Here is a 27,900-nt window from a genome sequence, read left to right on the forward strand (position 1 = left end):
GGCGAGCGGGCGGAGTCGGGCGGCGGCAGCGGCGGCTTCGGGCCTCGGGTCGGTGTGTGCGGGGAGCGGAGCAAGGGGAGCGGGCACCGCAGCTGCACGGCCTCGGCCCGGCCCCGCGCAGCCATGTCGGGGCTTCTGGGGAAGCTGTTCGGGACGGGCGCCGGCGGGAAGGGCGGCGGGAAGGGCCCGTCCCCGCAGGAGGCGATCCAGCGGCTCCGCGACACGGAGGAGATGCTGAGCAAGAAGCAGGAGTTCCTGGAGAAGAAGATCGAGCAGGAACTGGCGGCGGCCCGCAAGCACGGCACCAAAAACAAGCGCGGTGAGCGGGGGGGGCCGGGCCGGGCCGCGCCGAACGCGGGCAACAGGTCGGGAGGGCCTTGGCCAGCGCAGGCGCGGCTGTGCTGCTGTGTTTTACACCCAGAGCCTTTAGTTTTGTACCGTAGTGCCTTTATTTTGTACTTACTGGCATTATCCTATCTCTCGGCGGCCGTACCGCCCTCCCGGCGCCGTTCCCGCCCCAGCCGGGTTTCCTCACTCTTGAGGGGAGGACACCTTCCCTTCCCTTCCCTTCCCTTCCCTTCCCTTCCCTTCCCTTCCCTTCCCTTCCCTTCCCTTCCCTTCCCTTCCCTTCCCCTGGGGCTGCCCCGTGTGGGAATCTCGTGACTCCCATGTCGCGATAGTGCCCGGCTCCTCCGTGGTGTTCCTGCCCCTCACTGTGGGGAGAGCTCAGGGAAATAGCCTTCAAAAGAAAAGGGAAAAGCAGGGCAGCACCCTGCAGTCAGCCCTTGATTTACCTTGCTGGTGGTTTTAATTCCAACCCACAAAAGTCTTTGCTATCTGTGTTTATTTTCATCACGTCGTGCCAAAAGTTCTGAGCGTGCTGGGGAGGACAGGAGTTACAGCCTGAATGTTTGTGTTGGTTGTTTTTTGTTGTTGGGGTGAAGAATTTCCAGGGAGAAAACTGCCAGCGTTAAAAGGGTGTCTGTAAAATAGGTAAGTTAATATCCCACAGACAACAAACAGCACACACATTCAGGCTGCAACTCCTGCTCTTCTCAAAACACTCAGAACTTTTGGTAAGAGCTGATGAAAATAAACATAGATTTAATAGTTAATGTTCCCTCTTCCGGGAATAACTTGGGTTATGTTTGTGTTTGTTTTATGTTCTTATGGAAATATTAATTCTTTTGGAAGCAGAGTTTGTTTTGGGGGTTATTCCCACTGCTCAGCCCCCTGCAAGAGGCTCTTCCACACACACTCTTAGGTTAATTAACGAAATTGCTGTTTCCCAGGTGGAACTTGACTTCCCCAGGCAGGTCTGGCTTTGCTTGATGAGTCTGGAGATAAGGCAGTTGTCACATTACATATTCCAGTGCTCTGAAAACCAACTTCTTCCTTGTTTTAGCTTGGCAGTAAAAGTTTCCAGGAAAGCACATCCTGATTTCTGTGTGGATGTTGTTGCCCTCTCTGTGCAGGAGCAGGAGTGGCTCTGCCTGTGGCACAGGGAGCTGCAAACACGTCTGGCAAGGGTTCATGGGCAGTAATTACCCTCAGGAGTTTCATGTCACTCCTTCAGTCAGCACTTTGAGCTCCTTCAGACTCCAGAACTTCCTTGTGTGTGGGTGACGTGGCTGGAGCTGGCTCATGAGGGCTCGGGGATTATCAGTGACCTCAGCAGAGCCTGACTTGAGGCTTAACCAAGTCAGTTCTAAACCAGATACATTGCAGCAGTTCTAAGAAGCGAGCCTGGGCTGTGGTTCTTGTGGCAATGAGAACTAAAATGTGTCTCTGCAGTTTCTTCATCTCCTGGGTCACACTGGGTGTTTGAACTGCTAAACTTTCTGTTCAGCTTTGTCTCCCTGCTGTAAAGGCATCTCTCTGTGTGCTGCCCTTCAGAACCTGGCCAGGGGAGGGATTGAATTTCCTTGGAGGCGGAGGAAGGAGGAGAACCTGCCCATCCACGGCGGGGCTCCGGCTCACGCTAATTGAGGCCTTGCAGCAGCACAGGAGTAATTAAGGAGCTGTGAATAGGAGAGGGGCAGGGATGGGTTTCTGCTGGAAAAGGAAACCACTCTTTTTCCATTTCTGGAACTGAGAGGCCAACTGTTCTCACTGGGCTGGGAGTTAAGGCAGCTGATTGTGCCTTGCTGGGAACTGAATTCCCCTCAGGACACACTCAGTTTTTCTGAGTTCATCAGCTGAGCTCCTACAAATTGCATTTTTTAACAGCCAGATACTGGATTTTCTCTGACCTTAGGTTGTTTTATAATCCATTATCTATGCGATTTTGATGCTAAGTCACTTAAATCCATATTTTAACTGAATATAAAAATATATTGGTTTTATATGTGAAAATATGTCATTTTAATAGAAATACTTTGGTATAGTTAAAATGCTTTCAAGTAAAACTGAATGAAAGATAATTAGCTAGAGATTATTTTAAGTGTTGGATCAGCTTTTAAAAAATTAAATTTAGAGAATCCTTAGGCTTAGTTCTCCAAGATTTAATCACTTCACTCTGGAATCTCTGCTGCTCCTGGAGGATCTCCTGTGGATGTTGCACATTTGTGATCTCAGCTGGGCAGTCTTGGAAGCTGCTGTGGGACAGCCAAAATAAGGTAAAAGAATGGTGCAGGGAGCTTACCTGGAAGCTTAAATCACCTTGGGAAAACCTGGAATGGCGTTTTTGCTGTCCCAGAGGAAAGGGGGTGTCTGGAACACTTGAGGAAACAAAAGGAAACATTCTGAGCTGCCCGGCACACTGGGTGATTGTTCAGGTGCCAAGTGAGCCGCTTTCCAAAGGCTCATTCACTCATTCCTGCTGCACTTCTGGAGTCTAAGGAAAGCTTAATCTTAGAAATTTAGAGGTTTCTGGTTCCTGTGCCTGCCCCAAGCACATGCAGGGTGTTGTTAATTTATGAACTTGTTTTATGTGTTTGTTTTTTGTAATCTGTATTTAGGGTATCCAGGCTGTGTAACCAAACAACTCAGGACATTCTGGGGTTATAATAAGGAACTTTGCAGTAGAAATTTCCTCAGTCTGTGTTGTTTCTTGGCATGGGAGGCTTTAATCTTGTATGAAAAGTTCTGAGTGTGCTGGGGAGAGCAGCAGTGATGGCTTTAATGTCCTCGCCGTGTTTTGTCCATGGGATGAAAAACTCTCAAGATTAATCATCATTGGAAGGGTTGTTTGGAAACAGGCAAGTTACTCTTCCTTCTTCTGGGAGGAACTTGGGCTATGCTTGTGCTTTGTGTTCTCATGGAAACGTTCAGTCTTTTGAAAACAGCGTTCTGGGCTTTGTCCCTCCCCTCTGAGAAACCCTCCCACACTTCAGCTCTACCTCGTGAGTAGCGATTTGCTCCTCAATGAATTTCTCACAGCAGCACCACTGCTGACTAATTTAAACACTGCTCAGCCAGTACCTCCCTCATTTTACATCTGCCCTGGAAATCAACTTTGCTCTAACAAAAGCAGAGTGCAGCTGTGAGCCTGATGCTCTGGGAGCCCCGTGCTGCTGCCGCTGCCTCCTTTTATTCCGCTCCAGTTCGTCCGTGCCGTTGTTTCAGCTGGGATGTTTTCTCAGTGCCCAAACCTCGTGATACAAACTGAGCTGCTCCATCTACTCCAGCGGTTCTGGGTTCAGTTTCAGGGGAGTTGAAGCTGATCCTAATCTCTGCTGCTCTGCTGTTTCTGTTCCTGTGGCTGATCACGCAAAGCTGAGCTGCCAGAGTGGCCTGGTTTAGGGCAAATTTGGGAGAAAACCCTCCAGAAAGCAAACCCACACAGCCTCTGCCCCCAACCAGTTTGGGAAGAATTCCTCAGAGAGAAGTGGAAAGAACCTGTTTATTTAACAGGCACAGCACCCCCAGCACACAAAATGAACAATACAGGTGACACTGCTCTGAAAAAGATGACAAATTCAGAAAGTCTCTCTGGGCGTGGTCGCTCTGTTCTCAGTCCCTCCGGCTCTGGGGCAGCTGCTGCAGCCACAAGGTGCAAACTCTCGGTGTTCCCAGGTCCCGGTCCAGAGCAGGCTCGAGTGGCTCCAAAAAAGGAAAGAAAAACAGGGAAAAATTGGATTGCTTAGCTACTAACTAATGAGCAGAAGCAAAAAGCAGGAGCAAAGCAAAAGCAGCACCATGTACTGCCCTGTCTGTGTGTCCCACCCGCCGTGGGGGAGTGACTGATAACAAAACCAAAACAAAACTTTCACTCTTCAGAGCCAGTCTTGATGGCACAGAACATGATATCCAGCATGAACAGAACACACAAATGGGGATACAATCATAACGTCACTCTACGACAGAGGAATAGCACAAGCGCACAGACAACAAAGGGTTAATGCCTTGAGCACTGACTACCTCGGGTATAACAATCCCACAGTCTGTTTCTCCTGGAGCCTGAAGCTCAGGTTATGTCTCGGTGTGACAATTACAGGAGGGAGGGAAGCTCAGGGCTGCTTTGGAGTGCCGGTGTTACCAGCAGCTCGTTCAGCTTCAGATCTGGGGTGAGTGGATGCTCTTTTGTGCCTGCCTGCCCCTGATCTTACCTGTCTGTTAGTTAACACTAGGGCTACAAACAGCAGAATGGGTGAAAAAACAATTTTGTGCCAGAATACATTCAGGCTTTAGCAGTAGAGTGACGTTTCATGGATTTTCCCTCTGTTCTGGTTTCTGTCAGTGAGCAGTTTTCTCTCCTGATGTCAAAAGTTTTTCTTTTCACTGTACATAAATACAGTGTTAGGTTTTTTCCCAGCCCTAAGTACACAAAATAGATGCAAACCCACTGCTAGACTCCTTCTGTATAATTCAGGCTGTTCCTGGAGAGAGAACACTTCTCCACCCAGCACCAAAACCAAACCAACCAGGAGCTTGGGCTTTGATTTGAGGGGCCCACCTGGGGCTCTCAGTGCTGCCTCAGGTGCTGGTTTGTGATGGAAATGAACTCCTTACATCCCTTTACCTTTTTTAAGCTGTCCCATCAGTCTGTAGATGTGATTTCCCTGCAGCTGGAGGGTTCTGGTGTCAGAGCTGGGACTGGCTGAGTGAGGCTGCTCCAGGAGTGGCCCTGCCTGTTCCTCTGTGCTGCTCTTGCTGTTTGTGTGGGCAGGCCATGAACTTGGATTAACTTGCTGAGCCAGACAAAACCCAACTCTTATCAAAAAAAAAAAAACAGAGAAAAAAGTTATTTTCCACACTTAACCACACAAATGCTGGAGCTGGCTGGGAGAGGGAGGCAGGAATTTGATAGGAAGGGCAGCTCTGTTATCACAGTACCTGTGATAACATCTGAGGGACACAGGACTCATCACTGAGCTCATGGCAGCAGGGAGGAGGGCCAGGATGGCTCTGGGTGCTCCAAAGCTGGCAGGGAAAGCTGCAGCCTCAGCTCTGGGCACAGGCAGGGATTCAGAGGGTGAAACCCTGTGAGTGTGTGTGAGGCCTCTGACAGGTTTGGTCCTGCTTGCCAGCAGAGGTGATTCTGCTCCCAGAATCAAATGTGCCCCTGGTTTTGTTTGCATGAATCATCAGGTCCTGCAGCACTCCCAGCCCATCTCCAGGCCTCAGCCTGCCCTCTTTGTATTTTAAGTCACAGTTTAATGGGAAATTGATGTTTGAGTTCCAAGCTTCTCCATAACCCAGCGTTTCAGTGCAGGAATATTGATGGCAGTGCAGGCCTGAGTGCTTCATCTTCCCCCGAGGTTAATGAGATGGGCATTCATCATCTGCCTTGGGAAAAGTGATAATTGCTCTTTTTAATTAGATCTTTGCATTTTACCCTACCTGTGTTTAGCAGAGATTTTTGGAGACAAGATCCTCAGGTCTAAAACAGTTTGGGAGCCGTGGTGGTATTCATAAACTCCTTTTTAAAAACTGCTCTAAAAAGTGGCATAAAAATATCCCCAAACTGTGTGATTCTGAAATACATGATTTGGTAACTGTATTTGATGCAATACATCCTTCCTCTGTTCCTGTACCCTGTCAGGAGGAAAGCCTGGCATGTTTGCAGCTACTGTGTGTATTTTTTTCTCTCAAAATACATTAAATATTGGATTCTAGTACCTTATTAAACTCCAGGCCTAATTACTGAATCCTGCTCCTAGGCTAATTCAAAAACTATAATTTGCAGATGATGCAAATCATCAGTTTGGTTTAACCCTCTTTTACTTAGACTTGTGCTGAGTTGTGGAGAGTTTATCTGGACTGGGATGTGTTTGGCTTTGCATTTATATCATTCAGGTTTCTCTGTCTATCCCTTATTGCTCCCAAAACCCAAAAATTACATTGCCATTTCTGCTTTTTGGGTATGTGATGTTTGTCCCAGAGACTTTGGGGGTAGCAGGTTGTGGCCTGAATTTTTCAGCCAGTAAAGTGTGGACATGAGTGGGGTTTTAAGTAAAATCTTGTCACTGCTTAAAAATGGATGATTTTAAAAGCTGGAGCAATCTCATCCTTGACTTCCCATCATGTTTGCAGCCAGGTGGAACAAACTGGAACTCCTGGCACAAAGTGTGTGAAACAAAGAGGAGAATGCAGAGCATCAATGCTGTCAGGGTTTTGCTTTTCCCTGAGACAGCCCAAGGCTGCAGCAGAGCTGGTGAGCAGGAGGCTGGAGCTGCTCTGAATCATCCCCCAGAGTGTGGAGCAGGGATCCAGAGCCTGAAGGAGGGGCTGGACAGGTGAGGGCTCTGAGGAGAGCCCAGAGCCCCTTGCAGGGCCTAAAGGGGCTCCAGGAGAGCTGCAGAGGGACTGGGGACAAGGCATGGATGGCAGGATAACCAGGAATGGTTTGACACTGCCAGAGTGGGACATTGGGGAGGAATTGTTGTGTGGAGACCTCCCAGCACCTTCCCAGGGTGTGAAAGGGCTGCAGAGAAGCGGGAGAGGACTCTGTCAGGAACTGTGGTGACAGGACAAGGGGAAATGGGATCAAACTGAAAGAGGGGAAATTTATGCTGGATATTAAGTGCAAGAAATTCTTCCCTGTGAGGGTGGGAGGCCCTGGCACAGGGTGCCCAGAGCAGCTGTGGCTGCCCCTGGATCCCTGGCAGTGCCCAAGGCCAGGCTGGGCAGGGCTGGGAGCAGCCTGGGATGATGGAAGGTGTCCCTGCCATGGCAGGGGTGGCACTGGGTGAGCTTTAAGGTCCCCTTTAACCCAAAGCACTGTGATCCCATGGAACCCTCCCTGTGGCCACCACCAAGGGCACTGGGGACCCAGCAGAGCTCAGTGCCAGGCTGTGGCAAAGGCAGTAACACTTCTGTCCATGGTGTCCTTCCAGGTGGAAGCCCAGCTGGAAAAGCTCTGCTGTGGCTCCCCCTGGTTCACCGCTGAGATGAAGCCTTGCCAATTAGCAGTTTCTAGGAGCTAACACCATTACAGGATAATTATGTGGGCAACTTTTGTCTTGCAGCTCTTGACTGGTGGCAGTGAATGATGGAAGTTTGATGATAGCACAATATTTTAGATGTTAATAAGAATTAGTTTTCACATGTGTTATGCAAAAATAGCCTATTTTCTTATTTTCTTTTTCCTTATCCTAGCCTATTCTAAGCTGCTTATTTCTGTATAAACTGTATAAATTGTCTTATTTCAATGTTGGAAAGCAAAAGAAGGAAATTAGCCTCTCAAAACACTTACAAAAGGCACTATATGTTTTTAATTTTTTGAACTGCTCCTTGATAAATTCTAATTTTCTAACTATTAGTAATAATTTGTTAGTAATAATTTGCATCTCCAGCTCAAACAGAAAGCCCTTTGAAGTTGGGAGGTGTCCAAATAACCAGTGTCACATCTCTGGGATGTGATCAGTGTCATTTCCTGGGATGTGCAGTGATGGGGTGACAGTGTCACCAAACACCCCCACTGTGTGTGCTCCTCATGGCCTGGCAGGATTTCATCCACATTCAGGGATTCTGTGCACAGAGCTTGCTCAGATGTTGTGGAACTGAAAAGAGAAATGGCAGAGTGACAGGAATCAGTGGTATTCAAACATTTGGAGGTGATTTTGGTTGGTTATGAAATAAAACAAATTAACACGAATAGCAAAACTCTAATCCTCCATCGCCTCTGGACGGGGGTGCTGGGGTTTGAGTAAAGGGAACTACAACAGCTTTTTCAAAAAATTATAAAATACTGGTTTGTTCTTAACTTGCTTTATAACTTTTGGCTTTCTGAAGGTTTGTGTTCTCAGCTTTTCCTCCCCAGTCAGCGTTGGAATCTCAGCATTCACAACAAAAGTGCTTTTTTTACATCCCAAAATATCTCATCTGGGGAAGTCAGGCTGTTAAGAGAAATGCTAAATATTATGACAGCATCAATGAAATTTTTAGACTTGGCAAGGCTCTAATAATAATGGTCCAAGGCTGGAAAATGCCTGATGGATTCCCAGGCAGCCACTCTTTGAATTCCCCAGCAAGAAAAGGTCTTCAATGTGCCAGTTCAGGGTAGGATCTTCTCAGTTTGGGAATTAATTACAAAAACACTGTTCAGCTTAGAGGACTGGCTTGTTTGTTTTTTTCCTGTGAGAAACCAGCATTTTGAAATACTTAAGAGCTGTTCCTGCAAAGCTGAACCTGATGAATTTCTGGCAGAGATTCAAAAGAAGATTCTGGGTTTTCACTGGAATTCTCTTTAACAAGGTACCTTCAGCAAGTACAAAATAAAATAGAAAACCCATAAAGAGTATTTGCAGTGAGAATCTCAGGGAATTCTCAGTGAGAATCTTAGGGAACACACATTTCTCATCCTAAAAGTTTAAATTTTGGTTGAGTACTGAATAATTACCTCATTTCACACCAGAATTTTACGTGTGTAGCAAAGAAGGTGCAGGTTTTTAACTGGCAGAGTTAGTGGCAGTTGTGTGAAAAACGCCAGTTGCTTGTTTTTAAAAGTTTAAAAGTTTAATAGTAATAAAATGATGATATAAATAGTAATACAAAAATTAATGTAATAATAATTTGGACAATTTAAATTAGGACAATATAAGACAATAGAGATAAAGAGTTATGGATGTCTGGGTACCTTTTCTGGGCAGCACGAGCCCGAAAAAGGCCCCACGTTAACAGAGGATTAACCCTTAAAAGCAACAGCCTGTTGCATATTCATACACCTCATACATGATGCATAAATTCCATTCAAACACAGGATTCTGTCTGGGCAGTGTCAGCTTCTTCCTCTGAATCCCAACAGCACCTTCAAGGCAGGAAGAAGTTCATTTCTTCTGATAATGGAGCAATAAATTCTTTTTCTCTGAAAGATTCAGGTGTCCTGTGGCTGCTATCTCACTGTGAGTCCTTTTTTTAAAAAAAGTATCCTACATAGCATCGTTTCTATTTTAACATTTTTATAACCTAAAATTATATTTAACACAGTACTTAAGAGAATTAACACAGCATTACTTTCTAACACAGAACATACAATATTCATTTGAATATTTGCAAAAAGCCAATCATAAAACACAAGCATTTTTCACAAGTTGGAAAGAGTAAGGGAGGATAATGACATTTTGTAATTACCTTTCTTTATGACCCTTTTTTATTACTTTTTTTTGATAACCCTGTTTTTTTATTACCTTTTTCCCCCTTTTTTTTAAACGGACTTGTTTTTTGATGGCCTTTTTATTACTTTTTATTTTGACCTTTTTATGATTACTTTTTAAAATTACTTTATTTGATGACCATTTTTTAATTACTTTTTTCTTATGGCCCCTTTTTTGATTAAATTTTTTTCCTTTTTTAAAAATTTATTTTGACCAAAGTGACTTTTTTTTTATGACCTTTTTTTGTTGACCCTTTTTTTGGATTACATTTTTTCCCTTTTTTTTTTTTTTTTTTGACAAAACTGACTTTTTTTGATGGCATTTTTAATGACCTTTTCTAGTGACCTTTTTTTTGATGACTTTTTATATTACTTTTTGTTCATGACCATTTTTTATTACTTTTTTCGATGACCCTTTTATTATTAAAAAGGTTCATCCAAAAAAATTATTTTGAAAAAGGTTTTTTATGACTGTTAAATTACTTTTTGATGACCTTTTTTTGATAAATTTTTTATGTTTTTTTATTTTTTTTTTTGATGACCATTTGTTAATGACTTTTTTTGATGACCCTTTTTTTTATTACATTTTTTTCCTTTTTTGAAAAAAATTTTTGGACAAAACTGACTTTTATGACCTTGTTTTTTATGACCTTTTTTTATAACTTTTTTATTACTTTTTTTTGATGACACTTTATTATTACTTTTTTGATGACCATTATTTTATTACTTTTTTTTTGATGACTCTTTTTTGATTACATTTTTTTCCTTTTTTAAAAATTTTTTTGGACAAAAATTGACTTTGTTTATGACCTTTTTTTGGATTACCTTATTTTTTATTACTTTTTTTGATGACCATTTTTTATTAGTTTTTTTGGATGATGCTTTTTTGATTACATTTTTTTCCTTTTTAAAAAAAATTTTTGGACAAAATTGACTTTTTTTAATGACTTTTTTTGATGACCCTTTTTTATTATTTTTTGATGACTTTTTTAATGACCTTTTTTTGATGACTATTTTTAATTACTTTTTGTTGATGACATTTTATTACTTTTTTTGATGACTCTTTTTTTGATGACATCTTTTTCCTTTTTTAAACATTTTTTTGGACAAAACATTTTTTTATGACCTTTTTTTGATGACTTAATTTTTTTATTACTTTTTTCGATGACCATTTTTTATTAATTTTTTTTCAACGACCCCTTTTCTGATTACATTTTTTTCCCTTTTTAAAAATTTTTTTTTTTACAAAACTGCCTTTTTTTTGATGGCCTTTTTAATGACTTTTTTTTGATAACCCTGTTTTTTTGATTACATTTTTTTTCCCTTTTTTTTTTTTTTTGGACAAAACTGACTTTTATTTTGTTGACTTTTTTTACGACCTTTGCTTTACAAATGCTTTTCTCTTTATATTTTTGTTTTTTTTTTTTCTTTTGTACATTTCTAGATTTTTAGAGCAGGAGTGTTTATTGTTTTTGCACACTAGACTAAATATTCTGGCACTGCTTTGCTCAAGAGGAAGTGGTAATTTTATCTTTTAAAAAGCAAAAAATCTTTGTATTCTCTGCTTGGGTTTGTGTGATTTATTGAAGTAGTTTTAATCAGTCCCAATTTCTGAACCTGGCTCTTTTGGGCCTTAAAATCACATCAGGTATTTTGGACCTTAAATTCACTCCTGGATTTTTGGAGCTTAAAATCACATCAGGCTTCTGGGCCTTAAAATCAAACCTGGCTGTTAGGACATTAGAATCACACCAGGTTTTTTGGAGCTTAAAATTACACCAGGTTTTTTAACCTTAAAGTCACACCATGTTTTTTTGAGCTTTAAATGATACCTGGCTCTTTGGATCTTAAAATCACACCAGGGTTTTTGGAGCTTAAAATTACACCTGGCTGATGGAGCCTTAAATCACATCAGGTATTTTGGAGCTTAAAATCACTCCTGGATTTTTTAACCTTAAAGTCACACCATGTTTTTTTGAGCTTAAAATGATACCTGGCTCTTTGGAGCTTAAAATCACACCAGGTTTTTTGGACCTTAAAATCACACCAGGTTTTTTGGACCTTAAAATCACACCAGGGTTTTTGGAGCTTAAAATTACACCTGGCTCTTTGCACCTTAAAATCAAACCTGGCTCTTTGGACCTCAAAATCACACTGGGTTTTTTTGAACCTTATAATCACACCTGGCTTTCTGGACCTTAAAATCACACTGAGTTTTTTGGATTTTAAAATCACACCTGGCTGTCTGGACTTTAAAATCACATCAGGTATTTTGGAGCTTAAAAATCACACCTGGCTGTTGGGGCCTTAAAATCACACCAGGTTTTTTGGACCTTAAAATCACACCAGGTTTTTTGGAGTTTAAAATCACACCAGGGTTTTTTGAGCTTAAAATTACACCTGGCTGTTTGCACCTTAAAATCACACCAGGTTTTTTGGACCTTAAAATCACACTGGGTTTTTTGGACCTTAAAATTACACCTGGCTGATGGAGCCTTAAAATCACACCTGGCTCTTTGGATCTTAAAATCACATCAGGTATTTTGGAGCTTGAAATCACATCAGGCTTCTGATCTGGCCTTCAAATCAAACCTGGCTGTTAGGACATTAGAGTCACACCAGGTTTTTTGGATCTTAAAAATCACACCTGGCTGTTGGGGCCTTAAAATCACACCTGGTTTTTTGAACCTCAAAATCACATCAGGTTTTTTGGACCTCAAAATCACACCAGGTTTTTTGGACCTTAAAATCACACCTGGCTCTTTAGAGCTTAAAATCACACTGAGTTTTTTGTATTTTAAAATCACACCTGGCTTTTTGGACCTTAAAATCAAACCTGGCTGTTAGGCCTTAAAATCACACCTGACTCTTAAAATCACACCAGGTTTTTTGAATCCCAAAATCACACTTGGCTGTTTGGACCTCTGCCATTTGGTGTTCTGAGACTCCCCTGGGATGAGCCATCCTTGCCATGGCCTGGATGCCTCTGTATGGAACCAGCAAGGGCAGTCCTGGTGTAGCAGCTCTGGAGACATCAGAACTCTGCAGAAAGGTTCTTATTCAAGGCAAAAATGAGAGTTTGATCAGTCTTTTTATCTGCTCACAGACACATTAATCTGTTATTGGCGGATAACTTGTCAATGGCTTTAAATTCTCTTTTTAGGGATTTTTTTTTTGAGAACTGTAGGCAGTTTGCTGGACCTCAGCAGTGAGAGATGAGCAGTTGCTGCCCAGGATAAAGCTCCTCACTGCAGGCAAGGCAGGCAATTCCTTGTTTATCCCATTCCAAGGATGTTGTTCCTGATGAAATTTGCTGCCCAGGCAAGTGCCAGGAAGATGGAATGGGATTTTCAGAAGCAGCAAAAATAAAACTGCTGCTTTCTGCAGAGCAAATTACAGATGGATGCACAGGGTAATGTGCAAAATGCTCTTCCACTATTAAGTTGATTATCTCAATCCTATTTAGTTCCTGGATTTGCAGCTTGAGGGGCCAAGGCTCCCCAGTTTGGGCAGCTCCTCTGCAGTTCTTGCACTCTTTATTATTTTGGTGTGGCTGACATTGGGTGCACGTTATTTCCTGAGGCTGCTGTGGAACTCTCTCATGCCATATTCAAATTGCTGCTGCCATTTCTGCCTGAGAGAATGCAAGAATTCGCTGGGAGATGAAGTTGTTTTTCCCCTCAGTTGGAATAATCAGACACAACTGCAGTGTCTTTCCCTGGAGGAGAAATCTCTCTATTTTAGACCAAAATTTAGACCCCTATTTTAGGTATCAGTGTGAATTTTGGGAGGGTTTTGCAGAGGAAGGAAATGCCTGCATCGTGTGGGGACAAATCCTGTGGCATCATCAGCACTTCCACTTTGGCCAGGTGTACTCTTAAATTCAGTGAAACTTGGTCAGGTGTATTAAATTCAGTGAAACTTGGTCAGGAGTATTCTTGAATTCAATGAAACTTGGTTCAGATGTATTCTTAAATTCAGTAAAACTTGGTCAGGTGTAATCTTGCATTCAATGAAACTTGGTCAGGTGTAATCTTAAATTCAGTGAAACTTGCTTAGGTATATTCTTAAATTCAGTGAAACTTGGTCAGGTGTATTTTTGAATTCTGTGAATCTTGGTCAAGTGTATTTTTGAATTCAGTGAAAATTGGTTCAGGTGTATTTTTTAATTCAGTGAACCTTGGTCAGATGTATTCTTAAATTCAGTGAAACTTGGCCAGGAGTATTTTTTAATTCAGTGAAATTTGGTCATTTATATTCTTAAATTCAGTAAAACTTGGTCAGGATTATTTTGAATTCAGTGAAACTTGGTCATTTATATTCTTAAATTCAGTGACACTCCTGACTTCTATTCCCAGTGCTCTTTGTTCCTCTCAAGCTGAAATGTGTTTTTGCCAGCAAAACTTAAAGTTCTAATTATGTAAGAAAGCCTTGTCCAGGTTTTTATCTGCTGATCTACTCTTTTATGGTAATGATCTTTAAAAGCATTAATTGCACAGCTTTGCTGTGTACATAAATATTCCAGGAACGCTGCCTGTCCTGCCAGTGTGTAAGGAATATTTATTTGCAGGAGAGCTGTTGATTTTTAACAAAACCACTGACATTCATAGTCAATTCTCCCTCTCTGAATGCATTCCCATGTAGTAAAATTATATTTTTATTATCCTGCAAGCTGCTTATCACAGTGAATATTTGCCTCATTTGACTAACAAACTGCAGAGAAAATCATCAGACTTACAACAGTTCATTTAATAATAATAATTTGCCTATACACGGGTTAAAATAATTCAAAATACATCACATTCTTACAGAAGCATTTCTGGAGGACAAAATGAAATTATCTGGGTGAGCAGTCATGTTTTTCTGACAGATCTGCTGACAGAGGTGGCTGAGGGGCTCTGCTCTTTTCATTTCTGGGTGTGGATCAGGCAGGAGTGACTGGAAACAGTGACAGAGTTCTGCTGTCACCTGCCATGGTGGCATCCCGGAGAAACCCTGAATTCTTGGGAATCTCCATGGTCAAACAGGAGTGCAGAACTTCTGCTGCAATTTCTACCACAGAAATTCAAATAAATAGACAATTAAAACAGTATTTACCACAGAAATTCAAATATATAGACAAAACAGTATTTATCACAGAAATTCAAATAAATAGACAATTAAAACAGTATTTACCACAGAAATTCAAATAAATAGACAATTAAAACAGTATTTACCACAGAAATTCAAATATATAGACAAAACAGTATTTATCACAGAAATTCAAAGAAATAGACAATTAAAACAGTATTTATCACAGAAATTCAAATAAACAGAAAATTAAAACAGTATTTATCACAGAAATTCAAATAAACAGAAAATTAAAACAGTATTTACCACAGAAATTCAAATAAATAGACAATTAAAACAGTATTTTATACTTCAATCAAAGACTGGAAATAAAAAAACTCAACCAACCAACAATCAATGACAAACCATCCCCCAAAAAACCCCAAACCAAACAAAAAAGCAGAGGAAGGAATAGGTTTTTAAGTGTTAAAAAGCTTGAAAAATGTTATTTGAATGTAGTTTTAGGTAGGTTTTACATTCAAGAAATTGAAGCAGCCAGCCCAGATGTGACTGGACTCAGCTGCAGTTTTATTTCTCTCTTGGATGTGGGGTTTTCTTTGTCAGGATTTCTCTGTAAAAAGGCACTGCAGAGATCACAGTCTGATGCTCATTAACACAGAAATTTTACATTCCTTTGCCAGTGAAAAAGAGATAATAAACTATTGATACCCATTTTAACTGGTCAGGGCTCTGTGGGGCAATCATTTTAATCTTTATGAATAAAAATTAGCTCCAGTATGCCTGTCACAGCTGATAATAAAGACAATTAATATATCAAAATGTCATATGGAAAAGGGCATTTTGAGCCTACTTACAGATGGCAGAAATCACCCAGGAAGTATTAAATGCATTACCTTTAATTAAATTATAATAATAATTATATACAAATATATCTAACTGCTTTTCCCTCAGTCATATGTATTCTCTGAAAGCTTTATTACAATTCAGATAAAGTCCAGCTAAGGTTTGTTATCTGCTGATTGGTTTTTTTTAGAGGATCTTTTAAGCTTGCAATTCCTGCTGCACATTGGATTTACAAGTCAAACCAGCAGTGTGCCTGGTAAGGAGGAGATGTGGAAAACACTCTTTATTTAAAGGCAGGTTCTTGCTATTATCCTGTGAAAACTGCCCATGGAATGATCAGATATTTTTGCTGGCATTGAGGGCTGTTAAATCCCCTCTTACAGCAGCTGGTTCTTATGTTGGGGATATTCCAGAGTGAGTTCAGCCATTCAACTGTGGCAGAAGAAGAGATTTTTGGGGAACTCAAGGTATAAAATTATCCTTACAGCCTGCTTAATGCTGATGAAGAAACCTTTTATTTGTATGTTTTGTAAAAGCAAGTGTTGCTTGGTGTTGGCAGAGTAAGTTTTTGAATGCTCCATGGTCCTGGTTTTTATGTCCCAGGGATATTCCAGAGTGACTTTGGCCATTGAGCTGTGGCAGAAGAGCTTTTTGGGGAACCTGAGGTATAAAATTGTCATTGCAGTCTGCTTTATAGTGATGAACAAACCTTTTCCTTCCATGTATTGTAAAAGCAGCATTGTTGGGTGTTAGCAGAGTAAGGTTTTGAATGCTCCATGGTCCTGGTTTTTATGCCACAGGGATATTGCAGAGTGAGTTCGGCCATTAGGCTGTGGCAGAAGAGCTGTTGGGAGTATTTTTGAGGCACCCAAGGTATAAAATTATCATTGCAGTCTGCTTTATACTGATAAAGCAGTTTCTTTATTTCTATGTTTTATAAAAGCAAGCAAGCATTGCTGGGTGTTAGCAGAGTAAGATTTTGTATCCTCCATGGTCCTCATGGTCCTGGTTTTTATGTCCCAGGGATATTCCAGAGAGAGTTCAGCCATTGAGCTGTGGCAGAAGAGCTTTTGGAGAACCCAAGGTATAAAATTATCATTGCAGTCTGCTTTATAGTGATGAACAAACCTTTTACTCCTGTATTTTGTAAAAGCAGCATTGTTGGGTGTTAGCAGAGTAAGGTTTTGTATGGTCCTGGTTTTTATACCACAGGGATATTGCAGAGTGAGTGTGGCCATTAGGCTGTGGCAGAAGAGCTGTTGGGAGTCTTTTTGGGGAACCCAGGGTATAAAATTATCATTACAGTCTGCTTTATGCTGATGAACAAACCTTTTACTCCTGTATTTTGTAAAAGCAGCATTTTGTAAGGTTTTGTAAGCTCCATGGTCCTGTTTTTCATGTGCCAGGGATATTCCAAAGTGAGTTCAGCCCAGCTGGACTCTGCGTATCAGGCCCCGTGCAGGAGCTGCTGGGAGAGGCTGGCCCTGGAAATCCTGCATGGCTTTGGGTGCAAGATAAGGAGTTTGTGTCACTGCTGGGAAGCTGAGATCAGCTGATTCGAGCAAACCCTGCTGGGGCATGAGTGAACTCTGGCTGGCCAGGATAAACCATTGTAACCTTGTGTGTGCTCACAGGTGCTGCCGAAGCAGCTCCACAGCAATTACAGCTGCCTGTAAACTGAATTTCTGCCTCTGATTACTGCCTTGGAAGCAGTAAAGGCGCCCTTTGGGGTGTGGGTGCTGAGGGGAGCCCTGCCAGGGCTGCTGGATGTGACAGCAGCTTTGAGGAGGGCACAGAGGCCCTGGCCCACTGAATTCAGACACACCCCATTCTTGCATTGCACATTCCTGCAGGGCATCTGTACCCCGCTGCCTCTTATTTAATGGATTTTTTGATTTGTTTGTTTCTTTTGTTAAGGTTATATTTTTGTTTGGACTTAGATATTTATTAGTTCTTTTTTATATTATAGTCTTATCAGTTGGGAGTTTTCTAGTGCTTAATTCTAATAAGTTGAAAATGCTACAGAGCATTTGTACCCCACTGTCTCTGGTTCTTATTTAATGGATATTTTGTTTGTTTGTTGTTTTTGTTTTGTTTTTTTTTTTTAAGGTTGGGATTAAATGTGTGAGAAGCTATTTTTTGTTTGGACTTAGAGGTTTATTAATTCTTATTTATGTTATAGTCTTAAACGTTGCTAGTTTTGTAGCTCTTAATTCTAATAAGTTAAAAATGCTACAGGACATTTGTATCCCACTGTCTCTGGTTCTTATTTAATGGATTTTTTTTGTTTGTTGTTTTGTTAAGGTTGGAATTAAATGCATTTTTTGTTTAGGTTTAGATGTTTATTAGTTCTTATTTATGTTATAGTCTTATGACTTGTGAGTTTTGTAGTACTTAATTCTAATAAGTTAAAAATGCTACAGGACATTTGTGCCCCACTGTATCTGGTGCTTATTTTTATGAGATTTTTTTGGGTTTAATGGATTTTTTGGGTTTTTTTTTTTTTTTTTTTGGTTAAGGTTGGGATGAAATATGTGAGAAGGTATTTTTTGTTTTGGATATTTATTAGTTCTTATTTATATTATAGTCTTATAAATAGTGAGTTTTGTAGTGCTTAATTCTAATTAGTTAAAAATGCTACAGGACATTTGTACCCCACTGTCTCTGGTGCTTATTTTAAGGATTTTTTTGGATTTTTTTTTTTTTGTTGTTAAGGTTGGGATTAAATGTATTTTTTGTTTGGATTTAGATGTTTATTAGTTCTTATTTATGTTATAGTCTTAAGTTGTGAGTTTTGTAGTGCTTAATTCTAATAAGTTAAAAATGGAGAGGTATGTCTCTCTCTAGAAGGTCTTTTAAGGATAAACTGTATTTAAGAAATGACACTTAAAGTAATTTTACTTTTAACTTAATAACTAATTATTTGTGGCTTGCAATGTGGATTTTTAAATTTAATTATATAATACTACTCAAATTTATGAAGAAGAAGGTAAAGAAGAAGGACTAGTCTCTGCCCTAAAACTTCTATCTTGTTTTATATATATTACTATATTATAAAACTTTAAACTTTTTCTACTGTGTGATATACACACTTCAAGCTACCCACTCATAATCTTAGTTCTGTTATTTAATTTTGGAAGTTTTCTCTATAGTTTCAGGTCAATGCAGTGTTCTCTTGGGGGTCAGTGCCTGGCAGCACAGAAAGTCTTAAAATTCTCAGCAACCAGGGTTCCAACACTTTTATTTATTTGTGATTTTGGAAAAATATTTTTTTTTTTTGAGAAAAAGAGCCAATGTAATTCCCTTCAGATTAAGTTTTTATAGCTTCAACTTTAATAAAAACTTAACAAAAACATGTTACTCTGGCAGTTCATAAGATTTCAGTAGGTTCCTGATCTTTGGCCTTAGGGAGGAGAAAATAAGTATTTTCCTTGGTCTGAAGGGATGGGAAACAGAAAATATTACAAATCCATGAGCAGTTGAAGGGCAGTTGTGGTGCACAGGAGGTGTGGGTGGGAATGGGAGGGACAGGGTTACCCAACAATCCTGATTAGAACTTGTGATCCTGATAAGAATTTGTGATCACTCAGTGATCCCTGCAGTGTTTGTGTCTGAGCAGTTTGTTTTGAACACTGCATGAAATGCAGCCAAACTCGAATTGTTCTCAGAGAAAGCTGGAGTGGGGAGCTGTACAGAAATTGTAGCATTTTACTTGGTTTTGTATAATGTTATATAATGCTATAAAATCTCTGGTTTTGCTAGTAATTCTCCACGAGGCACAAAATTCTCACATCCCCTTGTTGTGGGGCATTTCCCCAGCACCTGTCACTCTATAAACACAGCTATTAAAACAGTTTTTAATCTTTCTGAGTAAGAAAACTTCCTAGATCCTTAATGAAACCATCAGTGTGGAATGAAGCAGCCCAAATATCCCAGCAATGTGTCATCTGGGATGTTTGGGATGTTTGTGCTGTGCCTCATTCTGCAGATCAAACACTGTCCTTTGCACACCCCCTGTCCTCAGTCCTGTCACACACAGGGGTGTTGGACTGGGCCAAACTGGGCAGATTTTCTGACCACTGGAGGGAAAGTCAGGGCAGAGGCACTGTTTGTTTTGCACTCACTGTTTGTTTTGGTTTGGTTTGGGTCCTTGGCTTCTCTTGCAGCAGTTGAGGTGTTTGTACTCCTAAACAATCCTGAGCTGCTTTGTGTACTTGGCATCCTTAGCTGGGCCTTCCCATAAAAAAGTGCTTTTTTTGTTCTGGAACACATTAGTTAATTTGAATTGAACCAAATACAGCATATTCATAACCAGCTGCAGAGCTGGAGCTCTGTTTGGGATTTTACCTTCTCAGGGTGGCATCTGCCAGAGCACCTGGGCTGCCTGTGGGCTCCATCAGCTTTATAACCACGTTCATCACATCCCTGAGTTGGCAGCCCTCTGCCAGGGGAGATAAGGGAACCTCTCCCCTGGATAATTGTCAGGATTTCCTACTCCTTGTTTCCTGCTCTCCTCAAAAAATTCTGCTTGGAAAGAATGTCTCTCAGAGATGGAAAGATTTAAAGCTTTTATTTGCCACCCTTCCTGGTGTGTGTGCCTGAGCTTTTGGGAGGGCCAAGCCTGGTTTTTAGCAGAGCCAGTCCTGTGTGACATGAAATAGTTTCTGCTGTGAGACTCTGAGAGATCAGAGCACTGCAGAAATGAAAAGTGTGTGGCTGAGGCTGCTGGAGCAGCAGCGTGGTGCCCAGGTGAGGGTTGGGCTGTCCTGGAGAGCTCAGGGTAGCCCAGAGCAGGCAGGGAAGGGCAGTGCCATGCAGGGAAGCTGTACCTGTGCCCAACTCCCTGTGCCACCAGGTGTTTGTTCCTCTGAGCCTGCCCAGCCTGGCCTTGGACACTGCCAGGGCTGTGCCATCGAGCACATCTTGTGTGTAAAGGTAGTTGGTGTTCCCTGGGTTATAGACACATATTATAATATTGGCTTTTCACTTTTATATGTGTACTGTTAAAGTAACTTTGCTATAAATATATAGTTTTTATTTCTGTTGTTAATTAAGCTTAGACATAGTAGTGAAATCGCTGATAAAAGTATGCTTATGTTAAAATACATACTTAGATAATATCCAATAAACATATGAAGAAGACACTTACTACAGATACACCAACGATCAACACTCACCATCTAAAGACAATATGGACCAAAGCCTGAAACTGTAATAAAAACAGACTAAAACCACAGTCAAGGAATACACATGCGTCAAAAACAATCTGGAAAAGAACTATACTAAACACTTCTTAAAATATGTAAACTAGTTTGAAGAAAAAAGTTTACCATGCATAATTGTTTATAAATATGTAACTAATGCAGTAAAAATAGGTTATAAAGAGTGTTTCCAAAATAGCAAATGTGCTCTTAGCTGAGTGCCAGACACACCTGGCTGTAATAATCTTTGTTTTATAATCTTTATCTCCTATTAAACTTCTTTAAACTTTTAAAAAGTCCTGTATTCAACTTAAATTAAGAAAATGACTGTGTTTTTCACACCTGTCTGTCTCAGGAATGGTGATGATTTCTGCCCAGGTGTCCTGGGAAGAGCTGGCTGTGGGCTGTTGGCACTGCTGGCTGCTCCCTGGCTGGGTAGGGCAGGTTGGACCAGTCCTCCCACCCCTCCTGTCCTGGGGGGCTCCTCCTGCACAGCCCACGAGCCCCAAATTGCTCAAACCACCTCCAGTGAGGCTTCTCCCAGCTCAGGCTGTTGTGTAAACACCTTCTGGGAGGAGTAACACACAACGTACATAAACACCAACAATTTTAGAATGTGTATTTCACATCTAAGTGCAAAGCTGAGGGAACATTTCTCCTTGGGTTTGAGCAGGGGTTCAGCAGGAGGGGGATCTGCAGCAGCACAGAGATCTCATGTGGAGCTGCACCAGCAGTGCTGCTGTGATGGGGGGAAGGTGAACAAAGCTGGTTTTGGTGGATGAGCCTGGATATTGAAGCTTTCTGTTTGCTGTAGCAACCACCCCCAAACAAACATAGAATTAACCCCAGAACTAACCCTCCAAAAAAACCCAAACAAAAATACAAACCATGATGATAAATCATCAACCAGTCACCCACCAAAGTTTACTTTCTTGTAGCTTATAGCAAGCATGGCACTGAAGATGTGAAGATGGCTGCCACACACACTCAAGGACAAAAGACTTAGTCCTGACCTTACTGTCTCTGTGTGAGGAGTGAGTCTGGGCTGGCATCTGCTGTGACAGGTGACAAGTGACAGCCAAAGGGCAGCAGCCACCTCTGTGCCACCCCTGAAGGATGGCAAATCAAGGGTTGGGCAGCACAGGGGATCTGTGTCGACAACAAACAGCAGAACATGCTGAATGTCTCTCTGTGCTGAGTGTGAGGGGCTGTTTGGGGCACAGAGCTCACCAGTGCCACCCTGTCCTTTGCCCTGCAGCTGCCCTGCAGGCCCTGAAGCGCAAGAAGAGGTATGAGAAGCAGCTGGCACAGATAGATGGCACGTTATCAACAATTGAATTCCAGAGGGAAGCCCTGGAGAATGCCAACACCAACACTGAAGTGCTCAAGAACATGGGCTTTGCTGCTAAGGCTATGAAAGCTGCTCATGATAACATGTAAGTCACTCCCTCCTGCATCTTCCCACGGGATCTGTGGTTTGGCATTTGTCAGATCTGCTGTTCCAAACCAAAGGTGGAGCTGGAGCAGCAAAACCTTCTTGTGAAAGGCTCTCACTTAAAACTAAAATTGAACAAAACACACACATATGATGCTTCCTCAGTTTACCACTGTTTTCTACATTTATCCAAAAGCTGGGTAGCACCAGTGTGGTCTGAAGAAAATGGGAGCCTGCAGCAGTTACAGATCAATTTTGTAACAGCAAGAATTTTAAGCCTCAAAGGGGGTCTTAAAACTTGTTTTTCTGCAGTGGAGTTGGTGTATGTAGCAATAATTAAAGGTAAAACTGCATTATGGGAATGTTGTGCTTGCTCCACAAGCAAATATTGTGGATGTAATAATGCTGAATCAGGGAAGAGAGCAAATTATTATTGATATCAGTGGTGCAGAACAGAAGCTCTCCCTGGTGTCTGTATAACTTGCAGGGAAGAGTTAAAAATACATCTCTAATTGTGTTGAGACCAGGGGGATAAAACCCAGACTTGCATGCAAAGTGTATTTTGGGGAAGGGCCTTGGAAATGTCACCGTGGTGGGGATTTCTACAGAAGCCAGGAAATGCAGTGTTGCTTGGGAAGGTGCCTGCTGACACTGAATTCTTTCCTTTCTTTCCCAGGGACATTGATAAAGTAGATGAATTAATGCAGGACATTGCAGAGCAGCAAGAGCTGGCAGATGAGATCTCTACAGCCATCTCCAAGCCAGTAGGATTTGGGGAGGAATTTGATGAGGTATGGCTTTTTATTTGCTTCTCTTTGTACCAGTGAGGGATGGAATCCTCTGGGTTGGGAAGATCAGGGATCCAACCACTGGCCCAGCACTGCCAGCCCCATCACCAACCCTGAGCACCACATCTTCTTGTGAAGGCTCTGAAATCCCTGCAGGAATTGTGTCCCCCAGGATCTGTCTCTGGAGATCTGCATGTTCTGTGTGCCTGGCTGCAGGACTGGGCTCTGAAATCTCTCCTGAAATTGTTGGTGGCTGTAACCTGAACTTTATGCTCAGAATGGTCTGGATGGCCTGACCTGAGAATATTTGGACTTGGATTTCTTCTTCCCTCCTCTGCTTTTCCCTCCAGGAGATGGAGTACAGGAATCACATCAGAATCAGACTCCTCTGACCCTGTGCATTTGTGCTATTTTCTTTAATAATATGATCAGCTATATCTGATTGGTAATAAATATAACTTATAGTTCCTTCTTTTTTTCTTTTTTCTCCTTGAAATCCTAGGATGAACTCATGGCAGAGCTAGAGGAACTAGAACAAGAAGAACTAGACAAAAACTTGCTGGAAATCAGTGGTCCGGAGACAGTACCACTACCAAATGTGCCCTCAATATCAATACCCTCCAAGCCAGGTATGGATCAACCTTTACTGCAACCTCCTGCATCATTAAAAGTGTGCTTATTCATCTGCCTGCTCCTTGCATTTGGGAGATCTGGCTGCAGGCAGCACAGACATTTTGCTTGGAATTGCTTCCTGAATCCTAAATCACAGCCAGTGATTGCCATTTCTCTGTAAGGGGCACCTGCCTTTCAGAAACAGCACAAAAATCACTCCCTGTCACAGGAGCAGCTGTTTTCTGCTCCAGCTCATCCAGGTACTCTGGATAATGCTCAGGGTGCAGTGGAGATGTGGGAGAAAAGAGCTTTTTTCCAAGTGCTGCTGGGCCAACAAGCAAGAAATCTTGATAAGACACTCTAAGGTGGTAAAAGGGAGGGCAGAGTGAATGAACTCATAAATCATTGCAGTTGGAAAAGACCTTCAGGCTCATCCAGTCCCAGGCAGGTTCACATTCCCCCATGGATCCATGTTTCCTTTGGGTTTTAATTTGATCCCTGCTTTTCTGGCCTTTGGGGGATCTTCCCTTGGGGTCCCCTCTTTGGGAAGGCTGTGGGCTCCTCTGCAGTACCCAAACCAGGCATTCCCAAAGTCAGGGTCATCCCAATCCTAGCCCACACATACCCAGGGAGTTTTAACTGGTGTGAGGATTTTACCTGGAGGATGGACAAGCAACGTTTGTATTTACACAGAGGGTTCAAAGCTGCTCTTAAATCCCTCTTGCATGAACATTCCCCATGGAATTCAGCTGAGCTGGGCCACCTCTGGCAGCTCTAATGGGATATGAACCTTTGCAAGCCCATTTTGCTGAATCTGCTTGACTATGATGAATAACTTACAGAATTTGCAGTTCTATTCCATGTTCTTACTTGGAACAGGAAAAAAAACTCCAAAAAAAGCAGTGGATGCAAATAATCCCAGTTGGTCAGTGTGTCTGTAATTATCCTGCTGCCTTTCCAGGCTTGGATGGGTGTGGGAAGCAGCAGGTTCTGCTTTGTGCCACTGCTCCTGGTGTTCCTCTGGTTTTATTCTCACACCACTCACTTTGTGTGTTCATCTGGTTTTATTCTACTACCTCTGGTTTTCTGTGTTCCTTATTCTGACACCACTGATTTTTTTTTGTTCCTGGTTGTGTTTTACCAGGCAGAGCTGCTGACCAGAGTTGGTGAGAGGGGAGGGAGTTCTATCAGAATATCTGAAATCTGAGACTATCAGATTCAGGAGAAATAGATGAAATGAACCAGTGCATTGCCTTTTTATTGCCTGGTTGATTTAATGAGGTTTGTTCTCTAAACAGTCTTAAAACAAAATGTCTGGACCCAAATCTACTCTTTGCATTTTGTGGCTGCACACAAGTAAGGGTTGTTGTAATTGTGGATATATTTAAGACCTACACAGCCTAAAACTTAGGGAAACTCACTAAAATAATACAAATTGTGTTTGGTAGTAAAAGCTGCAAGCATAAAGCTGAGTGTTTCACAGGATTTATGCTAAGCTGCTTTTGGGTGGAAATGAGAATTCCATGAATTCCATTAATGTATTAAGTGGCACTTTTTGCTTCAATAAAGCTGCCCCCAAGGCTGGCACTTGGGAAAAATTGGGATTCTGGGCTGGTGTTGGGTGGGGATTTTGTGTGGGTTTATTTTTTGAACCTAAATTGATTTTCACTGAAAACTGACTTAACACTGGGATTAAAAGTTTGCTTATGATTCCCATGGTCAAACCTCCAAAGGGAAAACTGTCCCTTATGGTTCAGGTTCATGTGTAATTGTCTTTTTGGGAATAATAATGTGTCTTTTGAAGTAGAGCTGACTGTTACCTCCTTTTTATCCACTGAAGGGGAGATGACCATGAGCTTTTCCTGCTTTTCCACTTCTCAGGAGCAGTCTGGACTTTGGCTTCAGTCAGATCAGCCTGAATGAGGAATTCTGTTATTGGTGGTGTCAAGAGAAATTCAGGCAGAAATTGTTTAATGGAGGCTGGAGGATCTTAGAAAACCAAATTCCAGCCTTGTACAAGTGAGGGGTCTGGAGCTTGGAGCTGACTCAGTTTTCCTGATGTAAACATTTCTTTTGGAATGACACACACCACTTGGACCAGGAATTGTTTCACTCTTTGGTGTTTTTTTTTTTTTGACATTTCCCAGAATTATTGCAGCTATTTGTGGGTTCATACATTTTTTGCTGAGTTAATGGAAACTGAATTTGTCAGGTTAAGAGCAGCATTTTCTGCCCTGGAACAACCAGGAAGGAGGAGAGGGGCAGTGTCCAGGCTGCTCCTTCCTATCCACATCCACATCCACATCCACATCCACATCCATCCACATCCACATCCACATCCATCCACATCCACATCCACATCCATCCACATCCACATCCATCCACATCCATCCACATCCACATCCATCCACATCCACATCCACATCCATCCACATCCACATCCACCCACATCCATCCACATCCACATCCATCCACATCCATCCACATCCATCCACATCCACATCCATCCACATCCACATCCACATCCATCCACATCCACATCCATCCACATCCATCCACATCCACATCCATCCACATCCACATCCACATCCATCCACATCCACATCCACATCCATCCACATCCATCCATCCATCCACATCCATCCACATCCACATCCACATCCACATCCATCCATCCACATCCACATCCATCCACATCCACATCCATCCACATCCACATCCATCCACATCCACATCCACATCCACATCCATCCACATCCATCCACATCCATCCACATCCACATCCACATCCACATCCATCCACATCCATCCACATCCATCCACATCCACATCCATCCACATCATCCAATCCATCCACATCCATCCATCCACATCCATCACATCCATCCACATCCACATCCCTCATTCCATCCAAACCATCACATCCACATCCACATCCATCCACATCCACATCCATCCACATCCACATCCATCCACATCCATCCACATCCACATCCACATCCATCCACATCCATCCACATCCACATCCATCCACATCCAGGGAGCACAGGAGAGGGGAGTGGGATGTTCCCAGGGCTCTCCAGCCCCTCCACATTCTGTACCTGACCCAAACACCTCATTCCCTGCATTCACAGTACTCAGTGATGAAATAAGGAATTTCATGTGGATGGGGAAGAGATTCATACTGGAGACATCAGATTAATTTCTATAAGAAGTTGCATTTCTCTGAAAGACGCTTGGAAATTATGGAAAAATATCACACTTGAACTTTCATGCCCACTGCATCTTCCCGTGGGAGCTGTTGTTTTCTTCCACTCAGGAAGTTTCTGGCTCTTTCAGCAAAGCACTTTTTTCTTCAGCTCAAAAAGGTTTTATGTATTTTTTTGTCCACAGCTTGCCTTAGGTGCTTCATTTACTGATTCCTCAGTTGCACAGAGGGTTCTGTCAGGATTCCCACTCACTTGTTCTCTTGTGATTTTGCAGCCAAGAAGAAAGAGGAAGAAGAGGATGATGACATGAAAGAGCTGGAAGCTTGGGCAGGAACCATGTAACCACAGTAGCCCCTGGCTGGAAAAAAGACTTTGGTTACCTATTCTGGGTGCAAATGTGTTTTGTTGAGGAGAAAGCATAAGCAAAATGTCTTTATCTTTAATTTTAACCCAGAGCAGTGGGAACTGCATTGCTGTTTTCTGCATAGCATGGAAAAAAGTCTGCCCAGAGGAGAGAAGGGGGAGCAGGGGAATTGCCTGCTGTCGATACGGTTGAATTTCTGTAGAAAAGGTATTTGCAAAATCAAACATTCAGCTTTGGGACTGTGCTCCTGCCACTGCTGGATCTTCATCTTCAATTTGGGCCATACATTAAATTGAAATAAGCTGCAAAACACTCTGTAATTTTAAGTCAGTTTAAGTGTGTCTAGGAGTCTTGTAAGGCATTTAAAAACCAGGAAAAGTCGTAAGCCCCCATTGGCTTCTTTATTGTGTTTTAGGTGCAAGAATGCTTTAGGTTTTTAGTTCTTTGCCAGGTCTATTTATATCCCTTGACTGCTGTGTGCCAGCCCTGTGTCTGTCACTGCAACGACGTAGTCACTGTGCCCATTTTAATTGCTGAGAATGATCTGCAGTTGATCCACACTCTCTTGGAAGTAGGGAAGGTTTCAAGTTCTGTTGTACATTTTTCTACACGGCACTACAATGTTTATTGCTTTTTTGTGATAATTGATAACCCATTCAGATACATGCACACAATTATTTTAATTAAGAAACTACTATGGATTGCACTGTATTAAATATCTCGATTAATTTTCACCTGTGGCTGCTGTGGTCAATTCTGTGTCCTGTTTAAGTGATCTGGCTGTGCTTTAGGTGGAGTTTGGCCTTTTTCTACATGTGGGACATCCACTCTAAAGCCTTC

General features: G+C 41.9%; 1 protein-coding gene across 1 annotated transcript; it reads left to right on the forward strand.

The window, feature by feature from the left end:
* On the forward strand, positions 1-27,794 carry CHMP4B (charged multivesicular body protein 4B). Its single transcript, XM_064730148.1, has 5 exons — positions 1-319; positions 21,911-22,088; positions 22,764-22,878; positions 23,378-23,504; positions 26,971-27,794. The coding sequence occupies exons 1-5, from the start codon at positions 124-126 to the stop codon at positions 27,036-27,038; spliced, it is 684 nt and encodes a 227-aa protein (XP_064586218.1). The 5' UTR covers positions 1-123; the 3' UTR covers positions 27,039-27,794.
* Positions 27,795-27,900: the final 106 nt, after the last annotated feature.

Source organism: Zonotrichia leucophrys, chromosome 20 (assembly GCF_028769735.1).
Source record: "Zonotrichia leucophrys gambelii isolate GWCS_2022_RI chromosome 20, RI_Zleu_2.0, whole genome shotgun sequence".
NCBI classification, from domain to species: Eukaryota; Metazoa; Chordata; class Aves; order Passeriformes; family Passerellidae; genus Zonotrichia; species Zonotrichia leucophrys.